General features: G+C 52.7%; 1 protein-coding gene across 2 annotated transcripts; it reads right to left on the bottom strand.

Moving 5' to 3' along the window:
* Positions 1–971: 971 nt before the first annotated feature.
* tbc1d16 (TBC1 domain family, member 16) lies at positions 972–25,380 on the bottom strand. 2 transcript variants are annotated; one of them, XM_029247078.1, is made up of 12 exons: positions 25,224–25,380; positions 21,095–21,298; positions 19,200–19,629; positions 11,855–12,046; positions 9,437–9,584; positions 8,042–8,206; positions 7,739–7,887; positions 4,863–4,997; positions 4,267–4,453; positions 3,855–4,034; positions 3,278–3,424; positions 972–2,068 (listed from the first exon to the last, which is right to left on the bottom strand). In XM_029247078.1, exons 2-12 carry the CDS (start codon positions 21,267–21,269, stop codon positions 1,796–1,798), a joined length of 2,181 nt encoding a protein of 726 aa, XP_029102911.1. In that variant the 5' UTR covers positions 21,270–21,298; positions 25,224–25,380; the 3' UTR covers positions 972–1,795. The 2 variants fall into 2 exon arrangements, with proteins under 2 accessions (XP_029102911.1, XP_029102912.1); XM_029247079.1 differs by lacking the exon at positions 4,863–4,997.
* Positions 25,381–26,724: the final 1,344 nt, after the last annotated feature.

Here is a 26,724-nt window from a genome sequence, read left to right as displayed (position 1 = left end):
TAACCCTGACAGCAGGTACCTCTTCCGTACATTCCTGGAAGCCTCCCGTCGGGTTATTGCATTGCGCCCGACGCACCGGGGAAATTGGCCCACGCGAGGGGTCACGTGACACGGGCTCTTCCTTGACAAAAACACGAAACCGTCCCCACGCTGCCAGCGCATCGCAGGCGGTATTAAGGCCTATTTTAGGCCCAAGGTGGCCGACCCCAATTCCGCCCAACGCGAGCACCGTGTCGCCATTCTCCGCGGGCTTCGCGCTTCCCCCACCCCCTTCTGGAGGTCTCCCATGTTTTCCAGGTAATCTCCAGGCAGCCGGGCTGCTAATGGGTAAAAAGAGCTTTTTCCGTAATAGGTGTCATTTGGAAAGATGGAGCATTAAGGGAGTGGGGGCTTTGAGTTACTAATGTTACGTTTTAACAGCAATTTGTAGATATGTACCCCTGGAGTGGTACTCAAATGCCCCCCGGGGACCGTGCGCTGAAAGGAGCGGCTCCTTCTTCCCCTGCTGCCGGCCACCGCACCCCCTTACCTCGGCTAAGAACGCACAAACGCCGCTCCGCCCCAGGCCTTCCTCGGTCTCCGCTTCATCCGAAGGGTTCGAAAGCGGAATTCGAATGGACAAATTCCGTACGCATTTCCTCCAGCCTTTTTTTTTTCTCCCCAGAGGCGCCAAGACTGCCCCCTTTGTGAATTTAGTCCTGAATGCTGAAGATGAATACAAGTACACTACCCAGGTAAAAATGAGGCAATGGGTTGGACAGGATAAGGGTGGGGGTAAAGTGAGTCCCCCCGGGAGTGCCTCACCCAAAGCTGCCCAGAGGCCTGCAGATGACTGACCATTTTCCTTGCCCCTCAACCTTAACGATTAAATTTGACGTGACCCGTAGGAACCCCAGTGAACTCCAGCAGCTTCTTCGGAACGATCACTTTCTCATTATTGCAGCAAAAAAAAAAAAAAAAAAAAAAAAAAAAAAAAGCATTTCCTGTTCATGGTCATGATTTAGCAAGAACACCCATTTCTAGAGAGAATATAAGGAAAGATGTGGACTCTTCAGCAGACGGATAAGACACGCAGCTTGAGAATTTTACATCTGATAAGGAGCAACTTAACAAGAAAAACAAGCCTTGTTTTGGGGCACTTTCCATCCTGTTCCAAGCTTTTGTTGCCGAACAAGTTACCTGGCGTCATGTGAGCGGTTCTACTGTAACAAGCAAAATAATCACTGCTCTGCTCTACTGGAAGGATAGAATAGATCGTTCTTCCACTTAGGAAAATACAAGAAAGAAAATGTTTCGATTGATAAGGTCTTCGGAAGTTAACGGCGCGGCTGTGCGTATGGGGTCTCGACTAATTGCATAAGACCATTTGTGGAAATACCCAGCTGCCAAGGCAGCGGCGCCGAGGAAGTCGCCCCTCAGCGACATACAGAACCCTGCTGAAAGAAAGACCGAAAACAAGAACGAGAAAAAGAAAGTGAAGATTGTCTGGTGTTCCTCATGCCAACACGCAGCGGTGTCCCGCAGCCCTTTCCAGGGGCGCGGGGGGCTCTGAGCCAGAGCGACGCCGTGGGCCCGATGCGTTCGGCGAGTTCCCGAAACAACTGAGCTTCAGCGCGGAAGGTAACGCCACCAAGGTCAGCGCAACAGAGAACAAAATGCCTGCGATCACGTGGGCTGTAACATGAGCAAGGAGTAGGCGGCGAAGGAGGAAGTGGAACAAAAGGAGAGGTGTCGGGGAAGCACCACGGTGTAGCTCTTTCTAGTTCCTTCTCATATGCCATCCACTGACAGGTGCTCACGACTGCTTGCGGAACGTGAATATGTCCCTGGTCTTGGAGCCTCTCTTGCCCTCGGGGGTCGGGATCGGTCGAGGCGAGGGCGGCGGAGGGGGCAGGGGTACCGCCGTGCCTCCGTAGGGGCAGCTCTGAGAGTCCGGGTGCTCGCCGGAGCACTCCACCGCCGGGATGTAGCGGCTGTCCCACATGCCCGGGCCGCACAGCTTGCAGAGGTCGTGCAGACTGCAAGGTATTCTGGGAAGGAGGCGGAACTGGTACAGCAAACTCCGGGCCTGGGAGGCAGGGACAGAGCAGAGAAGGTGGCGACAGAAGAGGGATGGCAACGAAAATGGAAGAAAGCCTGGAAACGAGATTATTACTATCTAAAAAGTATCTCCAGCTGCACTACTAAAAGAAACTCAGTAAAATTTTACTGCATCTAATAACGATCTGGCCTGGTCTGTTCGGTGCCAGCTGTCGGCCTACTCTCGGTACGGGAGTTTCTGGAAAATGGCAAAAAAAAAAAAAAAAAAAATCCCATTACCAACAGGCACAAAGAAAATGCCCTTTAAACTGGAAGTCTGAGAAAGAATACAGACAATGTGTTTATAGCCAGTCTCGTTAAATCTTATTATAGTGCGCTGTTGCGTTTTCTTTGAGAACGGCACCAGCAGCGCTTTTCAATACGGTTCTCATCTGGAAATCAACCAAAAAAAAACCCTTTACCGCGACAGACGGCCGAATGGAAATTCTACGGATCGGCAGTTTGGCGTTTTCTCCAGCTGCTAACGTTGAGCTCTACACCTGTACCGGAGTACAAATGTAGAAGTCATGAACCCTACCCTTGGAAAATTTAACTACTGGTCGCTACAGCCATACCTCGAGATATGCTATTGCGGGTTACGGGAATCTGACTTTCGCAATAATGGCCTTGCTTTGACTTACAAAGCATTTTTTTTTTGTGTTTACAAAAATCGAAGTTGAATTTCGTGCGCCTCCCTCCCAACTGCCGAGTGACACGAGACCAGCGCCACCAAGGGTTCTTCTTCAGTTAACAACTCCCTCATCTGCTAGTTTCACCTCTTATAATTCCGTAATTGCGGCGCCACTAAGCGGTCTCCGCGGCCCCTGTCCGGACAATCCAAACGCTGTCAAACCGTTGAAAGTCTGAACGCGAATGTGAATTTCCGAGCTCAAGAAAGCGTACGTTGTTTTGTTTACCGTTCAAAGAATGGTAATCGCATCTCCGACTTATGAGGATTCTCCTTAAAAGCGGGTTCTCAGGATAGAATTAGCTTCATAAGGAAGGAGAAGACTATAAACCTATTTTTTTAAGTCTGCTTAAAACAATCAGAATTAAAAACCATCATTTTTCACGCTTGACCAAATACTAAGAGTCACGATCTAAAGTCAGACGACAAAGTCGGTTTTCTGAGATGAGCACAATTCCGCGCAACAGATTCCCGGAAAGCACACGCCCTCCCCGCAACCCGACCTCTCACCTTGCGCAGCACGAGCTCCCCGTTCATATGCATCGACAGGTTGCTGAAGTGCAGGAGCATCTGGTCGGTGGCCAGCTGCTGCTCGGTGACGTCGTCGCCGTAGAGCACGATGATGGCCACGCACAGGAACAGGTGGAAGTAGTCCGTCTGGGAAGGGGGAAAGCGTCCGCGCGGTGAGCCACGCTTGTGAGCGTTTGTCGGCGCCGGTGCTGCCAGCCCATCGGACGGCGCTCGGCGGAACCGAGCTTCGAAGAAGGCCGTACTGAGGAAAGCAGACCGTCGCCGCCACCACCGCCACGCGACCGATACCGTTACTTTCTCTGCGTACGCGGCGCCGGTTAGTTCACGACTTAGCCGTGAAACCCAGCATGGGTGAATGCTGTCTGCGAGGTACAAATAAAACCGGCTGAACAATTTGGAATGCGCAGGACTGTAGCGCAAACCACAGGATGCTTCACTGTCCAACAGACATGGCAACACACAAAGAAGTCAGGCATTGAGTAAGAGTGTGTGTGTGTGTGTGTGTGTGTGTGTGTGGGGCGCTGCCCTCGCTGGGGCAGGGATGTACCCTCCACACCTGGTAGTGCGCCCAGCAGGCCTCCCACATGCGCAGGGCCTCGGCATCGGGGAACTCCCTCTTGAAGCAGAGCAGCATCCATCGGTGGCAGAACAGCAGCTGCAGGCCGTCCTCACCCAGATGGGTCAGGTGCTGGTGAAAGCGCGGCAGCATGAGGCGCAGCAGCTCACGCAGGTACATCTGGGGGACGGGACGGGACGGGGGGTGGGGAGGCGACACAAACCCGCAACCGCCGGTCAAGCTCGCCCAGTAAAGACGATCGAATCGCGGAGCGAGACTCTGCGCGGTACCCGCGAACTACACCCGTCGCGCGCACCCGTCGTACTACGGAACCCGGGTGCCGAGAACACCTCCGCGCCTTCGTCGGCCGGCGCGTCTCGGGATTCGAACGCGCAACCTGGCCGCCCCTCACCAGCTGCCGCTCCATGTCCTCGTCGCGGGGCGAGCTGATGAAGATCGTGTTCTCCATGAGGCCCACGAAGCACCAGAAGGTATCGCTCTCGTCCTGCACCTCGGTCAGCAGCGGAGCCACCAGGTCCGACATGCCCTGACAGTAGCCCATCTCGGGATTGAACACTGCATAGTTGAGCAGGATGCGCCTGCAAAAAGGTATAAAGGTATTGCATTAAGGACACGAGCCCAGCTTCTGGTGACAGCAGTAATAATAATGACAACAATAATGATAATCATTATTATTATTATAATAATAATTATAGCAGTAATAGGAGTAGGGGTAAATTACAATAATTGGGTAAGCAGTAGCTGCACTGTTACTAGCAACAGTATAAGCAGAAGTCGGAGTAAAAGCAGCAAACGCCGGCCGTCGTCATGACGTCGAAACACTCGGCTACGAATAAGGCAAAAAATGTGAAACGTGTCAAGAACCTGAGAAACTGCCTTTAAATATGTTTTTTTTAACGGGCGGCACTAAGCCACGAACGCCTCCCGTTGTACGCATCAGAACCACGTGAGCTTCGAGCGCCGATCGCGCGAGGGAGCCGGGCGGACCTCATGCTCTCCACGTTGGGGTTGTTCTCGCCCCTGAAGAAGTGGTTGCTGCGGTCGGTGCGCACCACGTCCTTGTCCACCGTGAACTGGACCTTCCTCCAGAACTCGCTGTGCTCCTCCGGGCTCATGGAAAGCCTGGGGTGTCGAAACGGGGACAGTTAGGGGGGAGGACAAGCGGAAGGAGACAAAGACACTGGAAAAGAGGATCGCGGAGGACTTGGACTGGCGATTACACGGGGGGGGGGGGGGCAGAGGGAACGATGCGGCAGGAAAGCTCGGTCGCGGCGGAAGGAGGCAGCCAAGAGGCTCCCGGACTCGGGCGTGACGGAACTGCACAAAGGGGTCCGTCAAAGGGCCCGAAAGTGGCGGCGAGGAGCCGGATGATTCAATTCACGCCATTCGTTTTACCTCCCACCTCAGCAGCCAAAACGCTGTAGGGGAAAAAGAGCAGCCAACCTGATGCAACCTCACGCAACCAGCAGGTCTCTAAGAGGAAGAGGGTGTCTGCATGTGAGACTCTGTGTGTGTGTGTGTGTGTGTGTGTGTGTGTGTGTGTGTGTCCTCTGTCCCCTAGGCGCTGGTCTCTGGGAAGCACCAGCCAGCCAGCCATTCAGGTCTGCAGAAACCCTAAAAACACCAGTGACTGCTCAAGCGACTGCTTCGGTTAAGGTCCAAGAGAAGAACGTTCCGGAAATCGCTCAGGAGCCCCGATAAGCGGTAAAGGAACACGTTGACCTAGAACTTCTTTGGCTCTAACTGATGAATTACGGTACCAGTCACGGTCCCGTCACGTTAACGCCTTGCTGAAGAAGGTCCGACAGCGTCTCTACCGCCTTAGACGCCCGAGAGACTTCAGACTGTCCTCTAAGGTGCTAAGGAGCTTTTACACCTGCGCCACTGAGAGTATCCTGACAGGAAGCATCGCAGCCTGGTTTGGGAACAGCACCCGGCAGGACAGACGGGCTCTACAGAGGGCGGTGCGCTCAGCCGAACGTACCATCCGAACGGAGCTCCCTGACCCGCGGTCCATCTACAGCAAGCGATGGTGGAACGAGGCCGGGAAAATAGCGGAAGACCTCAACCATCCGAGCGAGGGACTCTCCTCTCCGTTTCCGCTCCCTGAAGGCCAAAACGGAGAGGATGAAGAGGAGCTTCTTCCCTCGGGCCGTTCGGGCCGTCAACCAATACAACACCTAGGACTAAATACCAGTCACCTCCAGGAACCACTCCACCTCTGCTATTCCATCTCATATACACAAACTCAAATTGAACTACCTGCGAGATCTTGCACATTACATTGCACTGCTGCACACCATATTGCGCTACATCTTATGCCGCACACATTTTTATAATTAGATATTTCTATATTTTGGTCTTACATATGCATAAATAGATTGTATTTTTTTTTTTCTTTAAATTTTAGTACCCGTTATTCGTCTTTCTGGATTGTTATGTCGGACAGCTGCGTAAAAGCATCTCGCCGCACGTCGTACCGTGTATGGCTGCGTATGTGACAAATAAAATTTGAAAGTGGGAGCACACCTGGACAAACTGGAGAGAGGAGCGAAAGCAACAAACAAGTGTCCTGCATCTCTGGGACCAGCTGCCAGAGAGCTGGGAAGGCAAGGGGGCTCTTTCCTACACAAAGCCATGAACTGAACGTATCATGACGACAAAAAAAAAAAAAAAGAAAAAAGATTCCACCAAGCGTAGTTGGACTTTGGCTGGTAGTGCACCCGAGACTAAAACACGACTAGAGATGAAAAACAACAGGAGAGGGGTTTGTGTACGTCGCGTTCATTCGATTTTTGATTTGAAATTGAAAGCAGAAAAATGAGAAGAACGGCTTTGTATTGTTTCTGAGCGCACAAGCGAAAAAGAAAAGGACTTGTTTATTAATGCTCTTTTTTTGTTTAATCATCCAAAGTGTACAAATCACAATCTTGCAATACCAAATGGGATGAATGCCCTAAAGTGCACAATGTTTCCAATCTAACAAGTAGCCTGAACTAGAACCTAGAACTTCCTGGTGCTTTTTACCCCTGCGCTTAATTAGTAATAAAATTCTTAATTAGTTGCACCTGAAAAATCCGGCCGATTTTCTCGGTGGAGAGCGGGGAGCCGGAACCTAATCCGGCAACGCAGGACGCAAGGCCGGAGGGGGAGGGGACGCACCCAGGACGGGACGCCAGTCCATCACAAGGCACGCCCAGGGGGACTCGAACCCCAGACCCACCGGAGAGCAGGACCCGGCCAAACCCGCTGTGCCACCACATCCCCCTTTTTTCTTTTTTAAACATAGTTCATCCATAATTTGTCCTTAATTTTTAAAACAAAAAACGAATTAAGGCATTGTAGTTCACATTTTGCGCTTCGATTTCGAAACAAAAAAAACGAACGAACGCAACCTACACGAACCGAGAGGCATTTAGATGACGGATCGGCAGCTTTTTATAGGACTCTTCATCCACACCGCTGACATGTCCTCACGACTTCGTCATCATAACGTACATCATTAATTCCTCTAGCACATCTCGTGTTTTACTGAAGTGAAATCAACGGAATTCAGTTTGTTTGCTTGCGCTGATATTTTAACAATCGCGCACAAACACGCACTTATACATCCATATATTATACGCATATAACATAATAATATACAAACGTCTTCTGCAAACATTCATCAAATTTCACGGTTTGACATCTATTCTATCCGTAACTTTGCGCTACGTACAAACCGTACCGCGGCACGGCGAGAGTCCGGGGTGCCCTTCGTCTAAAAGCGGTTCATCTGGGACTTGAGTGAATTTTGAGAGCGGACGGGACAGAAAGAGAAACGTGTCGAGGCAACGCGTGAGAGCAGCTCCGCCTCGGCTCACCTCCTCTGCTGGATCTCCTGGTACTCGGCGCGCTTCTGCAGCCTCCAGGCCTCGCGCTCCTCAGACGTGGAGTCGTAGCTGTAGTAGTGGAGCAGGAAGGGCCACGCCTCCCCCCGGATGGCTGGGTCGATCCCTCCGAAGAAGATGGCCTGGTGGGACAGCGGCGACCGCGAGCTATTAAGAACCCACGTCGCTTAGCTCGTCGCTTTTAAACGGGCCGATCTTCTCATCCGCCCATCTTCTCCCTCTCCGTTCCTTTCTATCGTGTACCGAGAGCGTTCGAAGCTCTCGGGCGGCGCTCACCTTGCGCAGCTTGTACTCCTCCTCCACCTGCCCGCAGTGGTTCAGGTGCCTCAACCACGTGGCCACGTCCAGCCGCCGATACAGCCGTTCCTCGGGGTGGGTCTCCGAGGACGGCAGGGTGGGCCGCCGGATGGAGAACTGCATGCACGACTTCTCGTCCGACACCTGGCGGGACGGCACGGGGTCGGTTCCGCGCGAGGGGTCGGGGAAAGGGGGCCCGATCGGAGCGGCGGCCCCGGAGGAGGAGGCCGAGCGCGGAGCCGAGGCAGGAAGCGGAGCGGGAACTTTAGCTCGGCGTTCGAAGCTTAATATGATATCGCCAGCAGCAGCAGTGGCGCACGTGCGCGTGTGTGTGTGCGTGTGCGCGCGGGCGCGCGTGGCATTGGCCATTATCAGCACTCCAGACAGCGGCTCGAAGACCGGCACTTTAATAAAAACCCCCCTTGCATGGCGCTGATTAAAAGTATAATTTCCTGAGACAGACTTCCCCCCCCCTTATTAAATCCGGGATGTGGGAGGAATATAAGAGGAATGTAAAGAGATAGCATGGAGAGGCGGGCTGGAGAATCACAGCTCACCCACACACGCGGAGACAGACTGACAGGCGCACGCAGAGCCTGATCGCCGCAGCGGTGCCTTAATCTAATTCTTCCTCCGCCGCATTTATTTGTTTTCGGGCTTTAATATCAGCGCTCTCCAGCCTGTCCCTCAACCAGCAACAAAAACAAACAAGGCGGTTAATAAATACATATAAAACATTTATAGAATGCAAATTTTATTTTCCCCAGCCGCGGCCCCAAAAAACGTCAATCCGAAGCGACCGATTACGGAGGAGGGCAACGGCGAAAAAACCCAGAAACGTTAAAGACGCGCACGGCGCCGTTTCCGAGTTCGCGGACACCGCGGCCGAGCCGAAGGCGGGCAGAGAACGGATGAGCGGCACGGCCCCGTACGACCGGCCCAGATGGCGTCCGGGGAACATCTGCTTTTAATGCCAATATCACCCGGAGCCAACAGAGTGCCGCGGCGGGATATTAAACCGCTGCGTAGAGCGCGGCTTGCGGGATCCGGCAGCCTCGGCGCGCTGGAACGCGCGGGAACGGGACCCGGGGTCTCGCAAGGAGCTCGGCGGGGCGGAGAGCTCACCTCGGAAGCACGGTCCACCGGAGCGGCTCGACCGTCGCCGCCTGCCCCCCTCTAACCGGCCCGCCCTCTGCCGTGACCGGCGAGGTTCCCTCGGCGAACATCCGGAGCGATCGCGGCAAACCGCGGGAAGCCGAGAGAGCGCGCGGGCGTGCGGACGCTCCGCGCGGGGTATCCGGCGACTCGGTCGGAGCAGAGGGGACGCGCACGTTCCGAGCGACCGGGGCGAGGGCACGCGGTCGCCGGCCTCACCTGGTCCTTGATCTGCGTCTCGCGACAGCACTTCCACTGCTGGAAGACTTCTGCCAGCTTGTCCAGGCCGGCGTGGTGGAAGTGCAGGATCTTGTACTGGCTCTCGCGGCTGGCGATGACCAGCTGACCGCTGGTGCAGGCCTCGTCGCTACGAGAGCAGGGCACAGAGACGCAATCGTCACCTTTACCGGGTCTTGGAACGTCGCCTCTCCGGCACGCCCTCCGAGCGAAGGGACCCGCGGGGAAGGGACGGACGGCGGCTCACGAGGACACCGGGGGATTCAAGCGCTGCGTGAACATTAACATCGGCACTGGATACGGCAACCTAACGTACAATAACGGTGCACTCAGCCCTCATGTGACCAGGTTCCGCACGAAGCAAAACCACTACTAGCCCTACAAAACCAAATATACAACTCCTGCTCTCTATCGCGTTGACAACGTCAACGATCGCAACCTCCAATTTAGGTAAATCCGGTACCCCGAGCGGAAACCGAAATTCAATACCATCATTACTATAAATTCATTTAGCCGATGCTCTTCTCCTGAGCAGCGTACAGAGTTAAGCTATTTACCGTTATTTATGCATTTTTACACTTGTGTCATGTTTCCTGGAGAAATTCAGTGAAAGCAATGGGGGGTAAAACCAAAGGTACAATAGCAGGAGTGGGCATCAAACGTTTGTTTGTAACGATATACGATGCCTTTAATGTCACAGGGTGCGCACACTTCGCAGAGTGAAAGAAAGACACAGGCAGTCATCGTGTGCACTTTATATCAAGAATATACCAGCAGGTCTCTTCCCCGAGCGTATGATGCATAACGCCCTACGGCGCCTGGATAGACGCTGGACCCGCGCAACCCGGCGCTGGAGAAGTGATTTTTGACAATGGAGACAAAGACTACACTCAAGGATACGCTACCAATAGTCATTGGTGTTATTATTGTCATGGATAAAATACCAAATTAAGGCATTTTCAATTGGTTTTCGGCAACGAATTTCTCATCCGGGAACCAACTCATTTTTTTCCTGGAAGAAACAGCACCAGCTGGACCCTCACAACAGAAATTGCTTAAAGGGCTGATTTCTCCTCACCAATTAATGCTGTCGTGAGGAATTGGTTCACATATAATAATAAACATTGATAAAGAATACATTGTAAAGACACACATTTTCTGAACCGCTTGTCCCATTTGGGGTCGCGGGGAACCGGAGCCTAATCCGGCGACACAGGGCGTAGGGCTCAAGAGGGAAGGGACACACCCAGGACGGGACGCCAGTCCGTCGCAAGGCACCCCAAGCGGGACTCGAACCCCAGACCCACAGGAGAGCGGGACCTAGTCCAACCCACTTTGCTCCACTGAAATAAACTGAATACAGGAGAGATAATAATTAACCAAAAATTAAGAGACAGAGGTGTGTGCTGAGTCTCCAGATGTAGCCAGGATCACATCGGTATTCTGTACACCCTGCACCGCAGAGCCCAGACTGAAGAAGAGCCAGGAACTTCTACGTGACTAAAGCGTACCACAAAATGATGGCATCAGACAAGCAAGTTTCACACGGCAACAGTGCGTCCGTGTTTAAAGCTCTTTGTCCTTTGCCGAATGCGCTTTCCTTTACCTGGAGTTAACGTCACTCAAGAGAAAAGCACCTGCCAGATGAAAGACCGTATCCGTACGCTGCTACGAAAGTCATGCGAACTCCCAGATTGAGCGCGATGGGAGGAAAGGGGGCGCCCGGCATCCCGGGAGACGAGGGACCGCCGCGCTCTCTCATCCAGGACCGGAACGGAACGGGAACGAGAAGACGAAAACAAGCGTCGCCGTGCACGTTACGTAAAGCGTTCGGGTCGGGCAGGTTGAGTACGGAACCATAAAGCTCCGAACGAAACGGTAGGGAAATTGCAATCATTTTCTTTTTCTTCACTTAGACAGAAAAGCCTACTTTCCCTTTTATACCTGCGAGCGCATTGTAACCACGACGGAACCCGCGATGCATCTTGCTCGAGCAATTATCCTCAGCTGCGCACCGCTGAGGATGTCCAATTTGAAAATTGAATGCGATAAACGAAGACGGACAACGGAGGAACGAATCGTCCGCTCGCGGGATCCGAGCCGCGCGCTTTTCACGATTGGACAGTCGCCGCCGATTGAGCCGCGATCGAACCCGGGCCGCACGTAATTAACGTCTGAAGGCAGCCTGCAAAGGAGAGCCGGGAAGAGATCCGCGTACTTTATGAGATCATTGCATATGTGCGCAAGTCCTAAAGCGATGGTGATCATCACGTGACACACACCTGAGTGCCTGGAGTGCGCAGGTGAGGTGAAACCAGAGGGAAGGCGTGAAGGGAGAGGGCAGAGAACGGGCCCACTGAGCGCGGGGTGTGTAACGGGCGCGCCGACGTTCCGTCTCACCTGAAAAAGAGACGTAGCGATCTCATATGGCCCAGGTCCACCCGGAACACTCCGCACAGCTGCTCTAGAGCCAGGACCTTCTGTTGCTCCTCCCACCGCGCTCCCTGCGATTGGCTGTTCTCGGAGGGGGCGTGGCTGTCAAGGCTAGAGGCGGAGCTAGCGGAGTGGGTCATGGAGTCATCGCACATCTCCCTGATTGAAGGAAAGGGGGGGAAAAAGTAACATCAGGAAATCGGTCACGCCTTCGGCTACGATGTCCTTCGCGTTACTCCCTTCTCCTTTAATGGTGTTACCAACTTTACCCACTTTAGTGATGCACACTAATTTCCTGAGCTACCAGACCAGTTCAATCACGCATCTTCTCACTTACATTTATTCACTTGGCAGACGCTTTTATCCAATGCAACTTCCAATGAACTATGTAGTGTTATCAGCCCACACACCTTATTTACCGTGGTGACTTACACTGCTAGATACACTACTTACACTGGCTCACTCATCCATACATCAGTGGAACACACACACACACTCTGTGTTACTCACAAGCTATGGGTGAACCTGAACAGCATGTCTTTGGAGTGTGGGAGGAAACCAGAGCACCCAGAGGAAACCCACGCAGACACGGGGAGAACATGCAAACTCCGCACTGAGCGGGGATCAAACCCACATCCTCTCGCACCACCCAGGCACCGTGAGACAGCAGCGATACTCACTGTAGCGCCGTGCCAGCCACGTCAATCAACGTCTCTCTCACATATTTAAATATGTTTGCCTGGTCATTCGTGAGTTTCTTTTCCTATTATTTTTCTCACTAAACATTTGTTTCATTACTTTACCCATTTATATATACATACAACATCCTCTCTGTGTCACTGTGTGAGAAGAATGCTCTACAAAAAATACATTGAATACACATCAAACTTATGCAAGTATAAATATTGTAAATTGCATGCTGCTGCAACAAAAGAGAGAGTTTCCATCAGCGGTAAATAAAGCTTCATTCATTCATTCACTCACTCACTCACTCATCCATCCGACACTTTTGTCCAAAGTGCCTTGCGGCGTGAAGCTACCAACAATTATTTACCCATTCACACACCTCACTATTAATCCACCTGCAGAAATGGGCGAAGGTGCGTGACGTGTCACTGAACGAGAAGCACATTTTTCATCCGCATTTCTTACGCGGAGAGACGTTTGCCAGCGGCGCCGGCGTCGGCCACGCTACCCGAACTCGTCTCTTTCCGCAGGGACGCGAGCAGCTCTCCCGACGAAACGGAGACGCTCTCGGGCGCTCGGCGCCGTCCGCGAAGCGGCCTCTCTTTCCCGCTGACGCCGCCGCACGTGAGCGGGAGGAGGAAATGCGGCAGACGCAAATCCAATTGTCTGACGTTTAATTCCCCTCGACATCCGATTCTGCTCGTCTGCCTTTCCCTCGCGCTTCCCGGCGCCGCGCCGCGGTTCTGGGGGTAACTTGAGCGGGGAGCGTGCCGCCACCCGCGCTCGCCACGTAGGAAGCCCGCAGCTCCTATTGCACGTGTCGCCATCCGTCCGCCGCCATCGCAACCGGCCGAGCGGTACGTACCGACGAAGAGAGCGCCCGGAACGGGCTCCTTTCGGCACCATCGGCGCTCCGCGTGCAGCCCGGTGCTCCAGCGCTCCGATAACGGGCCCCTGAAGGCGTCCGTCGAACACGACTTACCCTGGACCCCTGACTGAGGGTTATGATGGAGACTGACCTGTCGCCGTACGTCGCCGATCTACAGCAAAACGGCCGCAGACGCGCCCGGCGAAGCCGCTCGGACCTGCGCCGCAGAGCGCCCGCGTGCTCCGCGAGAGCCGAGCTTCTGGCTCCAGGTGCGATGGTAAACACGGGAGGCCACGTACGGTCGGCGTCCCGGTGTCATCTTCTCCATAGCTCTCGACGGCAAAAACCCAGGACGTGCGAAACGTGAGAAATGCAGCGGCTCTGGCCTTGGCGGGTCGAGATGGAAGAAAAGCGAGGGGGAAGGGATGGATGGTACAGCGGAGCTTTATTATCAGACTGGGGCTGCACTCGACACCCGCAGCCAGATGATCATTCCAGACCCGAACGATCATCGCCATCTTCCTCTGATGACCCGCCTGCGTTCGTGGCGGCGCAGCAGTAACCATTTCTGTTTTTTTTTTAATCCCGTTGTTGCCATTCTGCCAGTTGCTGCGATACGCCGGGATCCCAAACACGCGTCGCCCCGTGCGCTGACCTTACCGCCCCGAGGCCCGGCGTTTCTCGATCTTCCGCCCGGGTGACTCACCCGGCCGTCGGCGGAGGACGTTGGCGGCTTCCGTCGGGGGAGCAGGCGTGCGGAAGACAGCACGAGCTCTTGAAGCAGAAATAACTGGGTCACAGGTTTCATTTCTGCTATTTTCGTTTGCTGGAGATTTGGCTGAGAGACCCTATGTTTTATATTATTATTATATATATATATATATTTTTTTTTTTTTTTCCACAGGCATTGTATTGAGGGGGGCGCGGTGGCGCAGTGGGTTTGACCGGGTCCTGCTCTCCGGTGGGTCTCGGGTTCGAGTCCCGCTTGGGTCGCCTTGCGATGGACTGGCGTCCCGTCCTGGGTGTGTCCCCTCCTCGAGTGTGCGCATCGTGTTGAACGAGCACGCTGATGGATGCTGCTCGCTGAGGCAGACGGGTGGATCACGGGCGCGCGCACCTCAGCGCAGGATGAGCACCGGGATCCACCGCCGCTCGAGGCCGTGACTTGCACGGCGTCAAGTCGCCCGTGGCTCAGCACCGCACACGCCGGCGTGACGTGACCACAGACTCTTAAAAGGAGGACCGAGGGCTCCGCGCAGGGGCTCTCGATGCGGCGGCCCGGGATCGGAAACGCCTCATCGATTGTCCACAACTGCAGAAATGAAAGCCGTGTCATTTTTAATCGGAGAAGTGTCGCCGTAAGAAAAAAAAAAACGGGTGTCGGGGCGGAGCAGAGCCCCTCGCATTGGTGCCGAAATCTGCTGCGCGTGAAGTATGAGCAGGTAAACATTAACGGGCACACAAACAAAGCCAGACACAAATACACATGTGCACACGTAGGCCCACACACACACACACACACACACACACACACACGTGCACACGGAGACGCACGCTCCCACGCACACCGAGCATCATGACAGATCTGCACGATTACAAGCGATGTGCCTGCGGACGCAACCGTCGACTTCGCGTCCGTTCATCAAAAGCATTATATTCTTTTCATCCGTCAGATGAGATCTGGCCTCGTGCAAAACCCGGAGGAGAGCCGGGGAAAAAAAAAAAAATAAAATCAAAGCACGATAAACATGCCCAGCGGAGTGGGGGGCAGAGAGAGAGAGAGAGAGAGAGAGAGAGACTCGTAGACAGAGATGGAGGAGGGGAGATGGGCTCTCGTGGCAAACGCTCATTCTCTTCTCTTCCCCTCCCGTTTTTCTCCTTTTTCCCTGCCAACCCCCCTGCTCCTCCATGGCAGGTCTTGGCTGCACTTGAAGCGAAGGAGTGACACAGTTTTTAATAGACTCTGACAAAGCACAAATCACCAAACTTGTTTCCCAGCAACTAGTGGGGATTGGGCGCGCGGGTTCAGCCAAAATGCGTCTCGCTGAAAATTGATTCGCTGACAGCGTTCAAAAAAAAAAAAGGAAAAAAAACAGAGGCGAGTCGATGCGCGCAGCGAGACGGACAGGAGAGGATATCGATTGCGCCTTGTTATTCTGCTTAGACGAGGAGCGCCGAGAGGCCCAAAGCCGATCGGAACACACCCCACGCGCGCACAGGGGCGTCCATGCGCAGCATTCAAAACAACTCATGAAAAGGGAAGGAAAAAAAAGAAAGGGGGAAAAAAAAAAAAAAAAAAAAAAAAAAAAAAAAAAAATGTTTTCACCCTGCCCTTCCTCTACTACAAGGCTGCTCTTTCTCATGTCCTCCACCATGTTGTTTATGAACCACTCCCATGTGCTGCTCATCCTGCTCTCTTTGTCTCCCTCATGTGGCCGCAGGGGCTCATTGCACCCCTTGGAACCACGTGCTCTGTGTCCCACAGGGGGGAGTGACCCCACACACACACACACACACACACAGAGCATTTCCACGGGCTTATCTCAGTCACCGCATTACTCCGATCATCTCTCATAATTAACAAATTAACAAGGATGCCGCTTCTGCTCCTGCTGCATGTCGCTCCTGCCTTTACCCGGCTGTCAGGCCAAAATCAGTCAAAAGCCGCTGCTCCCTCACAATCCGGGAACAAAATTTCGCGCTCATTAACAGAACGCACCTTTCCGAAGTACCTCGTCATTCTGTCGGACCTTCCCAGACAACGCCGCACGACCGCCCCCGATAACGGAAGGGCCGAAGGTTGACGATGTTTATGTACGCGTACTTATTTGCAATGTTTCGGGACGCTGTTTTGCTTCTCACCCAGTTCCGGTTTTCAGTAACTAAAAAAAATATTTTTGCTGCGAATAAAAGGAATTTTTACAGAAAAAGAGCATTTCCAATCCCGCAGTACCTTTCTACAGCTATGACCTGACACTATATATGACCTTTCCCCCCTAAATGAAGTGAATCAGACACAAAGCAGAAGCAGAACCCCAGATCAAACTGATCTTTTCATTAGGATGCGTCTGTACTGGAATAAAGGGCAAACTCAAATATGTTGCCCAGTTCTCTAAGGCACAGCACTTGCCTTCCTACAATGAATTATTTAGGCAGTGTGCTGAACGAGCTTCTCCGTGCCACTCTGAGCACCAGCCAGGGGAACCTCTTCCATACATCATCAGCACACATAAAGCAGCGGTATAAATTACTACAGCGCGGGCTCCGTGTCCCCTAAGCCAGTTTGCAAAAGAGGGATCCGCATCTCGCAAAACCATTTCCGACTGCCGGTTCATTTCGGATGGTAAACGGTATGAGATTACCGTGCTCTCCCTGTAAACCTGGTAAATGCAATACTATTGACAGAGCGTGACGCCGCACGGCTCGTTTCTGTAAGACACGCGGGCTTTGCTGTACACTCACAGGGGCCGCTCGTATTCCTCTCCGATAAAGAACGGCGGTGTCCCATGAAAAGGTGGCGGCAGTCGAAGGCGAGACGGGTTCAGAGCACAGGCACCAAAATTATAGGTGCAACTAAAGGCTAAGTGACAGCTGGGTTCGTATCAGTGGGTGTTTCACTGTTTCACACTCAGTAAGGGATACCTACGGCGCACACGGCAAAGGATACCTACGGCGCACACGGCAAAGGATACCTACAGTATACTGAGCACAGGATACCTGAGCAAAGGATACCTACGGCGCACACGGCAAAGGATACCTACGGCGCACACGGCAAAGGATACCTACAGTATACTGAGCACAGGATACCTGAGCAAAGGATACCTACGGCGCACACGGCAAAGGATACCTACGGCGCACACGGCAAAGGATACCTACAGTATACTGAGCACAGGATACCTGAGCAAAGGATACCTACGGCGCACACGGCAAAGGATACCTACAGTATACTGAGCAAAGGATACCTACGGCGCAATGAGCAAAGGATACCTACGGCGCACACGGCAAAGGATACCTACAGTATACTGAGCACAGGATACCTGCAGTGCGCTAAGCAAAGGATCCCTACAGCACATTCGGTGTACAGGTTTATAAAGTTTAGGTGAACATAACTCAGTAACGAAACCCAACCTCACACCAACAGGCCTTTAGTGTCAAATGTATTTAAAGACCATACCCAGAACATAATGGGCGACACGGCGGCACAGCAGGTTATGCAGGTTCCTCGCAGTTCCTTGGCTTCGGATTCGAACCTGGCTCAATCTGTGTGAATTCTGGATGCTCACCCTGCATTTCCGTGGTTTTTCTCCAGGTGCTCATATTTCCTTCCTCAAGACATGCGTTTCAGGTAAATCTGCGACTCTAAACCGCCCTTAGAGTGTCAACGAGCGACCGAACGCGTGCGATTGCACTGCAATGGACCGGCATCGCATCCATGGCGTTCCCTGCCTCACGTCCTATGCCTCCAGGATAGGCTCCTGACCACAGCAACCCTGCACCGGACGAGCAGTTTCTGATAACCGATGGACTTTCACCTATAGATTCGGTCTGCATTCCTTAACTCGCCACTCTTCTTAAGCAATAATTCCATGTCCCTCCTCTGTATGTAGAGGCTCAGAAGATCACGTTGTGAAGACATCATTTCAGTCTGTGCACGGTTGACGCCGGAAAGGCCCGCCGAAGTGACCAGCGTAATATGGAGTTAACACCGTCCACAGCGCAGCTAAAAGCCCGGAGTGAGCAAAGACTCGCGGTTCACGAGAAGCAACCCCAGCGTGCGAGAGCTACACGCACCCCTTTGTGCCAACGCAGAGAGGAAAGCAAAAGGATGTATTATGCATTCCTTTCATTCACTGAAACCCTTTGGTGGGTCAGTTCACAACTGCTCCAAAGGACCCCTCTGGAGTGTCCTCCTTCAGAAGGCGGGAGAACAAATCTATGCGACAAAGGGAAACGCAGCTTCTTCCGTCACGACGATTACTGCTTCCCTAGGACAGAGCTGAATTAAATAACTCACCAGCGTTTAATTAACCTCATTTTTTCCATCACTAACTGAAAGCGCATATGGAAAAAGCTTTTTTTTTTTCTAGCCGGACCGCATGTCACGTGACCGCCAACAGAGCAGTCAGCGAAGTTTCTTCTGCCAGTGCGTTCAGCTGGAGCTCTTTCTTCCGAGGCTGTTGAACAGGGACTCAACCCCAGCGGCTTAAACAAACGGTCTCCATAAACAGAGGCGTGGTACAAATGTGGCAAAAAAAGAAAAAAAAAAAAAAAAAAAGCCTGCACGCTAAGCAAATCTACAGGAGGCAAAAGGAAGGAAGCGGCTTTTTAAAAGGTATCAATGCCGTTAAACACCGTACGTCTGAAATATAAGCATTTCGCAACAGTGTGGTCTTGAACTTAAAAGAAAAACAGATAAAATAGTTTAATGAAAAACCTTGCATGAAAATGCCTGCCAGTAACCCTTGCCGCGCTGCAGTAACGATGATGAAAGGCACGAAAATTAAAGAAAGGACGGAAAATTAATGCAGTCATTTCAAACGTGCCTGTACGGAGTCACGTGGACGGTATTTAAGAGCTACACAAATGCTGGGCCATATTACAGCACCACGGCTAACGCTCCCTCTGGTGGCTTCCAGCAGAAGCAGCAGGTGACACGAACCCTCCCGTCAACACAACGGGACCAGCCGACCCGTGCTCACCCTCTCCCCGCTGCCCGTACCCCTGGTACCGGATCTCCGGCACCACGGCGGCTCCTACCTGTTCTCGTTGTCCAGGAAGACGGAGCTGCTGCTCTCCCCGAGGGCTTCGCTGATGGGCGACAGGCAGAAGGGCGAGGAGAAGGTGTCCGAATCGGACCCCAGGGTGCTGTCGCGGCTCACCTCGTCCGCAGACAGGTCGCAGGAGCCCTCGTCCCCCTCCTCCAGCGGCTGCGCTTCCGTGCCTTGCCCCTCCGAGGGCTGCGCCTCCTCCGCCGCCTCGTCGTCGTCCTCCTCCCCCGAGGTCGGCGGGGGTCGCGACTGGGCTCGGCGTGGGCGCCGCCGGGGGTTCCTGCGTACGGGGGAGCTCTCGGGGGTGATGTAGCGCATCGCCTCCTCATCTTGCCGCTGGATGCGGGAGTTAGGCACCCAGGTAAGGATGAGCGTGGTCCCCAGCTCCTCGTCCTTCTCCATGTGTACACATAGGTACCCTGGCCAGGTGGATGGGTGGAGGGGGGAGGTCAGTCAGGACAGGTTCGTGGCCTCAGCAGGGTTTTCAAAGAAAAAGAAGAAAAAAATCCAAGCGCTCTCTGATGTGTCCTGTTCCTTGACCACATAAAAATGCATTGATGAAAGATACAGAATGGAAAGAGCAAGTGTGTAATTTTTTTAAAGCGTCATTCTAACTTTCCCTCCTTAGGTACTAGGACTGTTACCTACCAGCTGTCGAGCGGTGCTGTCACTTAAAGGCCTTGGATCGCTGGTGACGCAGTTCAACCGTCCACTTTTCGTGCGGACGAGCAGTGTACGATGAGTGTTTGACGGTCTCCATAACAACAGGAGAAGCAGAGTGGATAGCAGTGATTGCAGCTCCTAGGAGGTGCAACTGGATGCGGGTTCAATTCCCGCTCAGTCTGAGTGGAGTCTGCATGTTTTGCCCATGTTCATGTGTGTTTCTTCAAGGTGCTCCGGTGTCCTCCCACAGTACAAAGGTGTGTTTCAGGTGAACTGCTGACTAAATTGCGCCGTGTGTGTTAAACGCCGTTCCGCTCTATAGGTGGGCGAATGACTGCAAGGAGTCCAGCGAAGTGTATCTAGCGCCGCGAGTCACCTTGGGCAAAGGTGCCAGAAAATATGCACGCTGCTTTGGAGGAAAGCGTCTGCTAAATTAATCAATGGAAAAAAAGACATCTCCAGCAGCCAAGAGGGGAATCCCTGCTTCGCTACCAACCGCGAAAAGAACAAAGACGGGCTTTTCCACTGCTGGGACGCCAGACCACGAGCACCAAGCGACAGGCCACAGTCCGAGCAGCGATCGTGAGCGAGAGGTCCGGTCCGCACAGAGGGGCTGTGCTTCCACGAGCAACTCCAGCTACCCTTCATCTATCATTTTGGGGCCTCACATATTTAATTATGTGTTTTTTTTTTTTTTAATAAAAAAATAATAAAATAATAAAAAATTTTCATAATGCTGTAAAAAGTGGTGCTCATCTAGTAAAAAACACCTCTGTAGGACAGCTGGTAGTGCAGTGGGTGGAGCTGCTGCCTTTGGACCGAAAGGTCGCAGACTGAATCCCACCTCCAGCTGCACAGGTACTTACCCTAAATTGCTCCAGTAAAAATTACTCAGCTGCACAAATCTGTAAATAATTGTAAAGTAGCTTAACATTGTAAGTCACTTTGGAGAAAAGCATCAGCTGAATGAATAGATGTAGCGTAAAGTAGCGCGTGCTTTACACCGCAGGGGAGAGGCCTCACTTTCACGGCTGGTGACTTCAATCACGCCCACGGGGATGACGGTTAAGGGAATTTCCTTCGGCTTCGGGGCCGACGCGCCCACACAATCGCACAGGCGCCGTAAGCGAAGGAGGTCACGCCGAGAGGACGCCCGAGTGAAGCGGGCGACCCTGGGGGGAGCGGGAGGGAGACGATCCGCGAGGTCGAACTCGGACGTACCTGGGTGGTGCTCGGGCAAGCCGGGCAGCGGCTCGGCGGGGTGCACGCACACGTTGTTCTTGGAGAATATGATCTCGCCATCCAGCAGGCCCCTGGAGCCGGCCGACCCGGAGTTGAAGGTCAGGAGGTCAGAGGCCTTTGAGGAGGCGCGTCGTAGGAGCCGGCCCAGAGACATCTCCAGCGCGCGGACACTGTGCCCATTCTCTGTGGGAGACAGACACGGTTCACACAGACGGGTCCATCGCTGCGTCCGCTGCGCCCGCGACTTCACGCGCCTTGCGACGTCACAGCAGAAGCTTTAAGGTGTTCATCCAGACAGCTCAGAGCCAACAGGGGCGTTCACTTCCGCGCGGGATGTACGGTGATTCCGCCGCTGCCATTTCCAGCTGCGAGGCCGGCGTGTGCACGTGCGCAAGAGCAAAAGCGTGCGTTTAAAAAAAAGAAAGGACAAAAAACAGGATCTGCCAACGTGTTTCAAGGCATGTCGTGCAACATCCGCCATGCAGCGCAGCCTGGACACCGCTGCCATGAGCCAGAAACAGGTGGAGCTCCTCCTTCGGTAAACACTGTAAAAGATACAGTGGGAGTCTCCCTCGACAGCTCCTGCTCACTCCGCAGAGATCCTTCCCGATCGCTGTCCTCGCTACGCCGGTCTCCTCTTCCCCTCCCTCTCAGTGACACCGAGTGCCCAAAAACTTCCCCTCTAAGGGAGGGACTCAACGGGAAGCCCGGCATTCCGGTGCCGACAATGCCGAAGACCCCGGGAGCCCCTCGGCACACCGAAACACCTGGAGAAGCTCTCCACACCGCAACAAACGCAGCCCAGAGTTGTGTACCCGAAAAGGCCACATGGTTTGCATATCAACTGCCTGCCTGTATGGAGGTGAATCTGATCGCAAATGAGCCACTTGAACACACTCAGAAGAGGCTACCGCTGTCCTCCAGCCTTACTCAACGAGAGAAACGGAAGCTAGGCACCATAGCGGGTAAAACCAGAAACTCTCCACCTGAAGGTTGTTGGTTCAAGTACTGAGAGACACTGAACCCCAAACTGTTGCACAGAAATTTCTGGCCACATCCAGCTAAATTTTGGGGGGGAGGGATTTTAAGTAACTCACCTACTGGGTACGGGACAGCAAGGAGCGAAGGAGTTAGAAGGCCTGGTCCAGGACTCAGGTTTGAATCTCATTTCCTGCTGTCGTACCCTTGACCTAGGTGCTTACCCTGAATTCACAGAGTGAAAAATATCCAGCTGTGTAAATGGGTAAACCACTGAAAATAGCCTACTATACAAATGAAACAGAGTCACTTTGCATCGACGTGTAGATAAATGAAAAATAATCAGAAAATAGAACAGGCCGGAATATTGCGGCGAACCCCTGCATCATCATTTAGCGGTGAGGATGACACAAATTGTAACGTGGCAGAGGGACACACTACCACGCAGATAGAGAATCATAAATTATCCAATGCTGGGAAATCCTCAAGGTGTTCTCATTTCAAAGTCCCACACAAAAAGTGCAGCTCCCCCCCAGGGGACTTTCGGGCGCTATAATGAACCGCAGTACAAGAGGAAACAATGAGATTGCGGGAGCTTGTGCCGGTGTCGCTCGGGAAGTCTGAATGCACCGCAGTGATTCCTGTACTCCTGCCTACCTGTGCAGCTCACAAGCAATAAGGCTGCACCACCACCACCCCCCCGCCCATCATACACACCACGTTAGTGGAGTACAGTCCATAACACATTGGATGATCTTGTAGCCATTCGGGTTGGGTACTCAAGGGGTTGTTCTGACCTCCAGCTACTCCTGCCATACAATCAGGAGGATCACCATTATTATGTGGGACGCAGCGGGTTGGACCGGGTCCTGCTCTCCGGTGGGTCTGGGGTTCGAGTCCCGCTTGGGGTGCCTGCCTTGCGATGGACTGGCGTCCCATCCTGGGTGTGTCCCCTCCCCCTCCGGCCTTACGCCCCGAGTTGCCGGGTTTGGCTTCGGTTCCCCGCGACCCAAATGGGACAAGTGGTTCAGAAAGTGTGTGTGTGTATTATGTGGGACGCAGACCACACCACACCTTCTCAACAGCTAACCTCACCTGCCGAAAGAGCCGAGCACCAGGCGCGGCCAACGATGCTGTGAGCCGAGGAGACTTTGGGGGGGAAAAAAACCGACCGGATGCTGTAGCAACTCGGGAGCGAAGTTTGAGAAATACGTATTTTATTTATCTTGGGAGACAATTTTTTATCTGATCAACTTGCGTTTTCTTTTTTTTGCCTGATGCGTTTTAATAAAACCATTTTTATGATGGCACTCTCCCTACACCGACCCCGCGCCACCTCACGCCTGGTTCCTTTGGCACCAGACACAGGGCAGGATGCCGCACTTTTCTCATTCATTTAGCCGACACTTTTCTACACGTGTGCGACAGCGGGTCGAAACAAGAAATACTGTCCCACTCTCACGTTTCAAAACATCCACGTGTTGAGCAGACGGTACCGCGGGGAATGCGGATCACAGAGACGTTCCGACGCGCTGCACATTTTATTAATCTCAGCTTTCGCTTAGATTCGCGCGCAACATCAAATACGCAAAGTTTCTGATCAAACCTCTGCGTTCTCGTCATTTCAAACACGAGGCCCCGGGTCCTATTTAAACCCGAGATGCCGAAGGCGTCTTACGCTCTGGACCTGGCTTGTCTTTTCTCATTCTTTTTTAACGTCTTTTGCAAAACCCCCAGGATAATATATAACACAAATGTGAATTATCTACATTGACTCGACCTGTCTGTGTTGCTGACCTGGCGCATTTTTTTTTTTTTTTTTTTGTGTATACACGTACATCTAAGTTGCTTTTGCGTACGAAACGCGGAAAATATAATTAATATGTGCCGAACAAGACTCACGCTGCAGGTAACACACGCGATGATTAAAAAATAAACGTTTCCCAAGCACGGCTCACGTTACTCCTCGCCGCTCGAGGTCAAGCATCCTCGGTGCAGGAATCTGTGCGTTGAGGGGACAATGAAGGGACGCAAACAACTGCTCCACACGTTCACTCTGAGAGAAGCGGTCATATTATCTGGCGCAGGTCCGGCTCACGGTGTTGCGAGCACGGCTGGAAACGACCTTCTTCTGAGCCCTGATTTCAAAAAGCAAGCAGGTGATACAGTTTGCCAATTATGTTCTGGCTTATCAATACATGATCGTGACAGATGAAATGTGTTTCGTGGGCTCTGCGCCGGATGCCACTTGCTGGAAAGCCATACTTCACCCTTACGTGACCATCCCGGGATCCCCGCACACCGGAGCGGCGGAGGCCCGTTCGGTTCATCGCACCGAGGAGGAACAAGCGCACCTGACCCTGAGCCAACGCAACGGTCACTCGATCCACGCTGCAGATTAATAATTCACAATTAAGTTTGTCGCGCCTCCCCGGGGATCGCCGACGTGGCAAGAGCCTCAGCCTGGATGCGCTCCTGCGTCGGTCGGGGGGAGAGAGCAACGACTCACACCAGCCAGGGTCAGCAGCGACAGAGAGAGTCGCGCGCGCGCGCGCCGGGCACGCGACGGTCCGGGGACACTGTAAATGGTACCCACCTCACGTTACATCCTCTTACCTTCCTCAGGCCACAGCCCTGATGCTGTAAACCTCATGCTGCTGCACAGCCCACGTGATCACACACTTGATGGTCCATACATACCTGAGGCTCGAACCCGTGTTTTCTCTTACCCCACACCACCGAGGTTATTCTACAGCGGACCTCTCATGTGTGTGTCTACTGTGTGTCCATGTCCCATCATCGTGTATCCTGTACACAGCCGACCCTCCCCGAATCTGATGCTAGTGACGTCTACTATAGTTACTAGTATGTACCTGAGGAGGGCATGTCCCGCGTGGCGTGGCGTGGCGCTGAGCAGTCCAGTGAGTGAGTGGCGATCACTCAAACTAAGTCTCTGGCTGTTTCACAGGGGGGGCTTCCAACGGCAAGCCGCTCCACTTGCCCACTCTCACACAACAAACCCGCGTACACGCAGCCCACCCGCCCGGCGGCGCCCCCCTCCCCCAAAACAAATAATCAATAATAAAGCGTGCACGAGTAATGCTGGGAGATCCGTCGGACTCACTCTCACCCTCAGTGCCGCTGGTGCCTACGGTGAGTGCCGCTCGTCCATGTCCTGCGGAAAGCGGGAATAAAGCTGCTTATGATGACACGCTCGGCAGGACTGTTTAATTTTCTATAAGCGTGACTGTGCGTGCGCTTCCCCGTGCGTCCCGTTACAACACGTTGCGGCGTCTCACGCTTTGGCCCCGCCCACAGAAAACGGTACTTCCGTGACTTCGGCCCGCCCCCCTCAGTCACCGGAAATGACGAACTGAGGGAAGGGAGCGCGAGTGTGTCTGGTTGTATGGACGTCGCTGCTAGTCAATGAAACGTTTATTACAGCTAGAATTATTATTATTTTTTTTTTTAAAAATTATTCTAATAGCAGTGAGTCTTAGAATGGAAATACATTTGTTGACATTAAAAACAAAGAATATATGCACAAAAACACCCCCTGCTATAGGCTATCGACTTCGATTTTAATTTGGAGATGCATGATGATGATGTACTCTTCTTCGTGCGAACTTTCAATCAAATTGGGAATTGTAGAAGCTGCGACAAAAATGTTTCGTTTTTATTTATTTAAATAGCATTTTTTACTGTTCTATTTAGTAGAAATTCAACTTTTTACGAGCTTTCCTCCATCTGCCTTCCTGTCAGTGTGTGTGTTCCACTGATGTTTGGAAGTGAGTGTAAGTGGTGTATCTAGCAGTGTAAGTCACCACGGTGAATAAGGCGTGTGGGCTCATACGCTAACATAGAGTTTACTGGAAGACACTTAAAAGTGTCTGCTAAATAAATAAATGTTAAGTCTATAACAGCTCATCATCCCCAACAGAAGAACTTTAGCGTACCTCACTTTTCACTAATAACAGGTTTTTCTCAAATTTCTTTTTTTCATGAAGACATGTAGTATACCAATTCAAATTGCACACCAAAGCTTCACCAGAAGGGGGGGGTGCAGTGACGTGGTGGTGTGGTGGTTCGGTGGGTTCGGCCCAGTCCCGCTCTTGGGTGGGTCTGGGTTTTGAGTCCTGCTCGGGGTGCCTTGTGATGGACTGGAGTCCTGTCCCGGGTGTGTGTTCTCCCCTTCCAGCCCTGCGTCCTGTGTTGCTGGGTTAGGCTCCGGCTCACCATAAACCCTGGTTGGGTTAAGTGAGTGTGAGAGAAAGAGCTTCCCCAGATCCACAAACAGGTTGAAAGTTTTTCAAAAGAGTGGACAAGGTTGAAAAGAAGCAACCAGCTGCAGGTCATCCTACAGTTTGTCATCTTCCATATCATTAACACCAGTGGCACTGGGCTGTTGCACAATTGTCTGGACTTCAAGGTAAATGAATGGACACTCCATGGTGTGATGTTTAGTATGCTGGCTTCCGAATCCAGTGATTCAAGTTCAAGTTTCATTGGAATCTTACTCTGGGGGACAGCTGGTAGGGTAGTGGTTAGAGCTGCTGCCTTGGGACCCAAAGGTTGCAGGTTTAATCCCCCACCTCTGGATGTAGTACTCTTAAGCAAGGTACTTATCCTAA

Source organism: Scleropages formosus, chromosome 20, assembly GCF_900964775.1.
Source record: "Scleropages formosus chromosome 20, fSclFor1.1, whole genome shotgun sequence".
In the NCBI taxonomy this organism is placed as follows: domain Eukaryota; kingdom Metazoa; phylum Chordata; class Actinopteri; order Osteoglossiformes; family Osteoglossidae; genus Scleropages; species Scleropages formosus.
Note: the sequence above shows the minus strand (reverse complement) of the source record. Positions and strands in the feature narration are given on the sequence as shown.

Excerpts from the sequence above, each read along its gene's own strand:
- tbc1d16 (XM_029247078.1), bottom strand. The coding sequence starts at position 21,269 with ATGTCTCTGGGCCGGCTCCTACGACGCGCCTCCTCAAAGGCCTCTGAC. Across the intron at positions 12,047-19,199 it reads TTCCTGGACAACGAGAACAG|GGAGATGTGCGATGACTCCA; the intron begins GTAGGAGCCGCC and ends TCCTTCAATCAG. Across the intron at positions 4,998-7,738 it reads CAGGAGATCCAGCAGAGGAG|GCTTTCCATGAGCCCGGAGG; the intron begins GTGAGCCGAGGC and ends TCGACACCCCAG.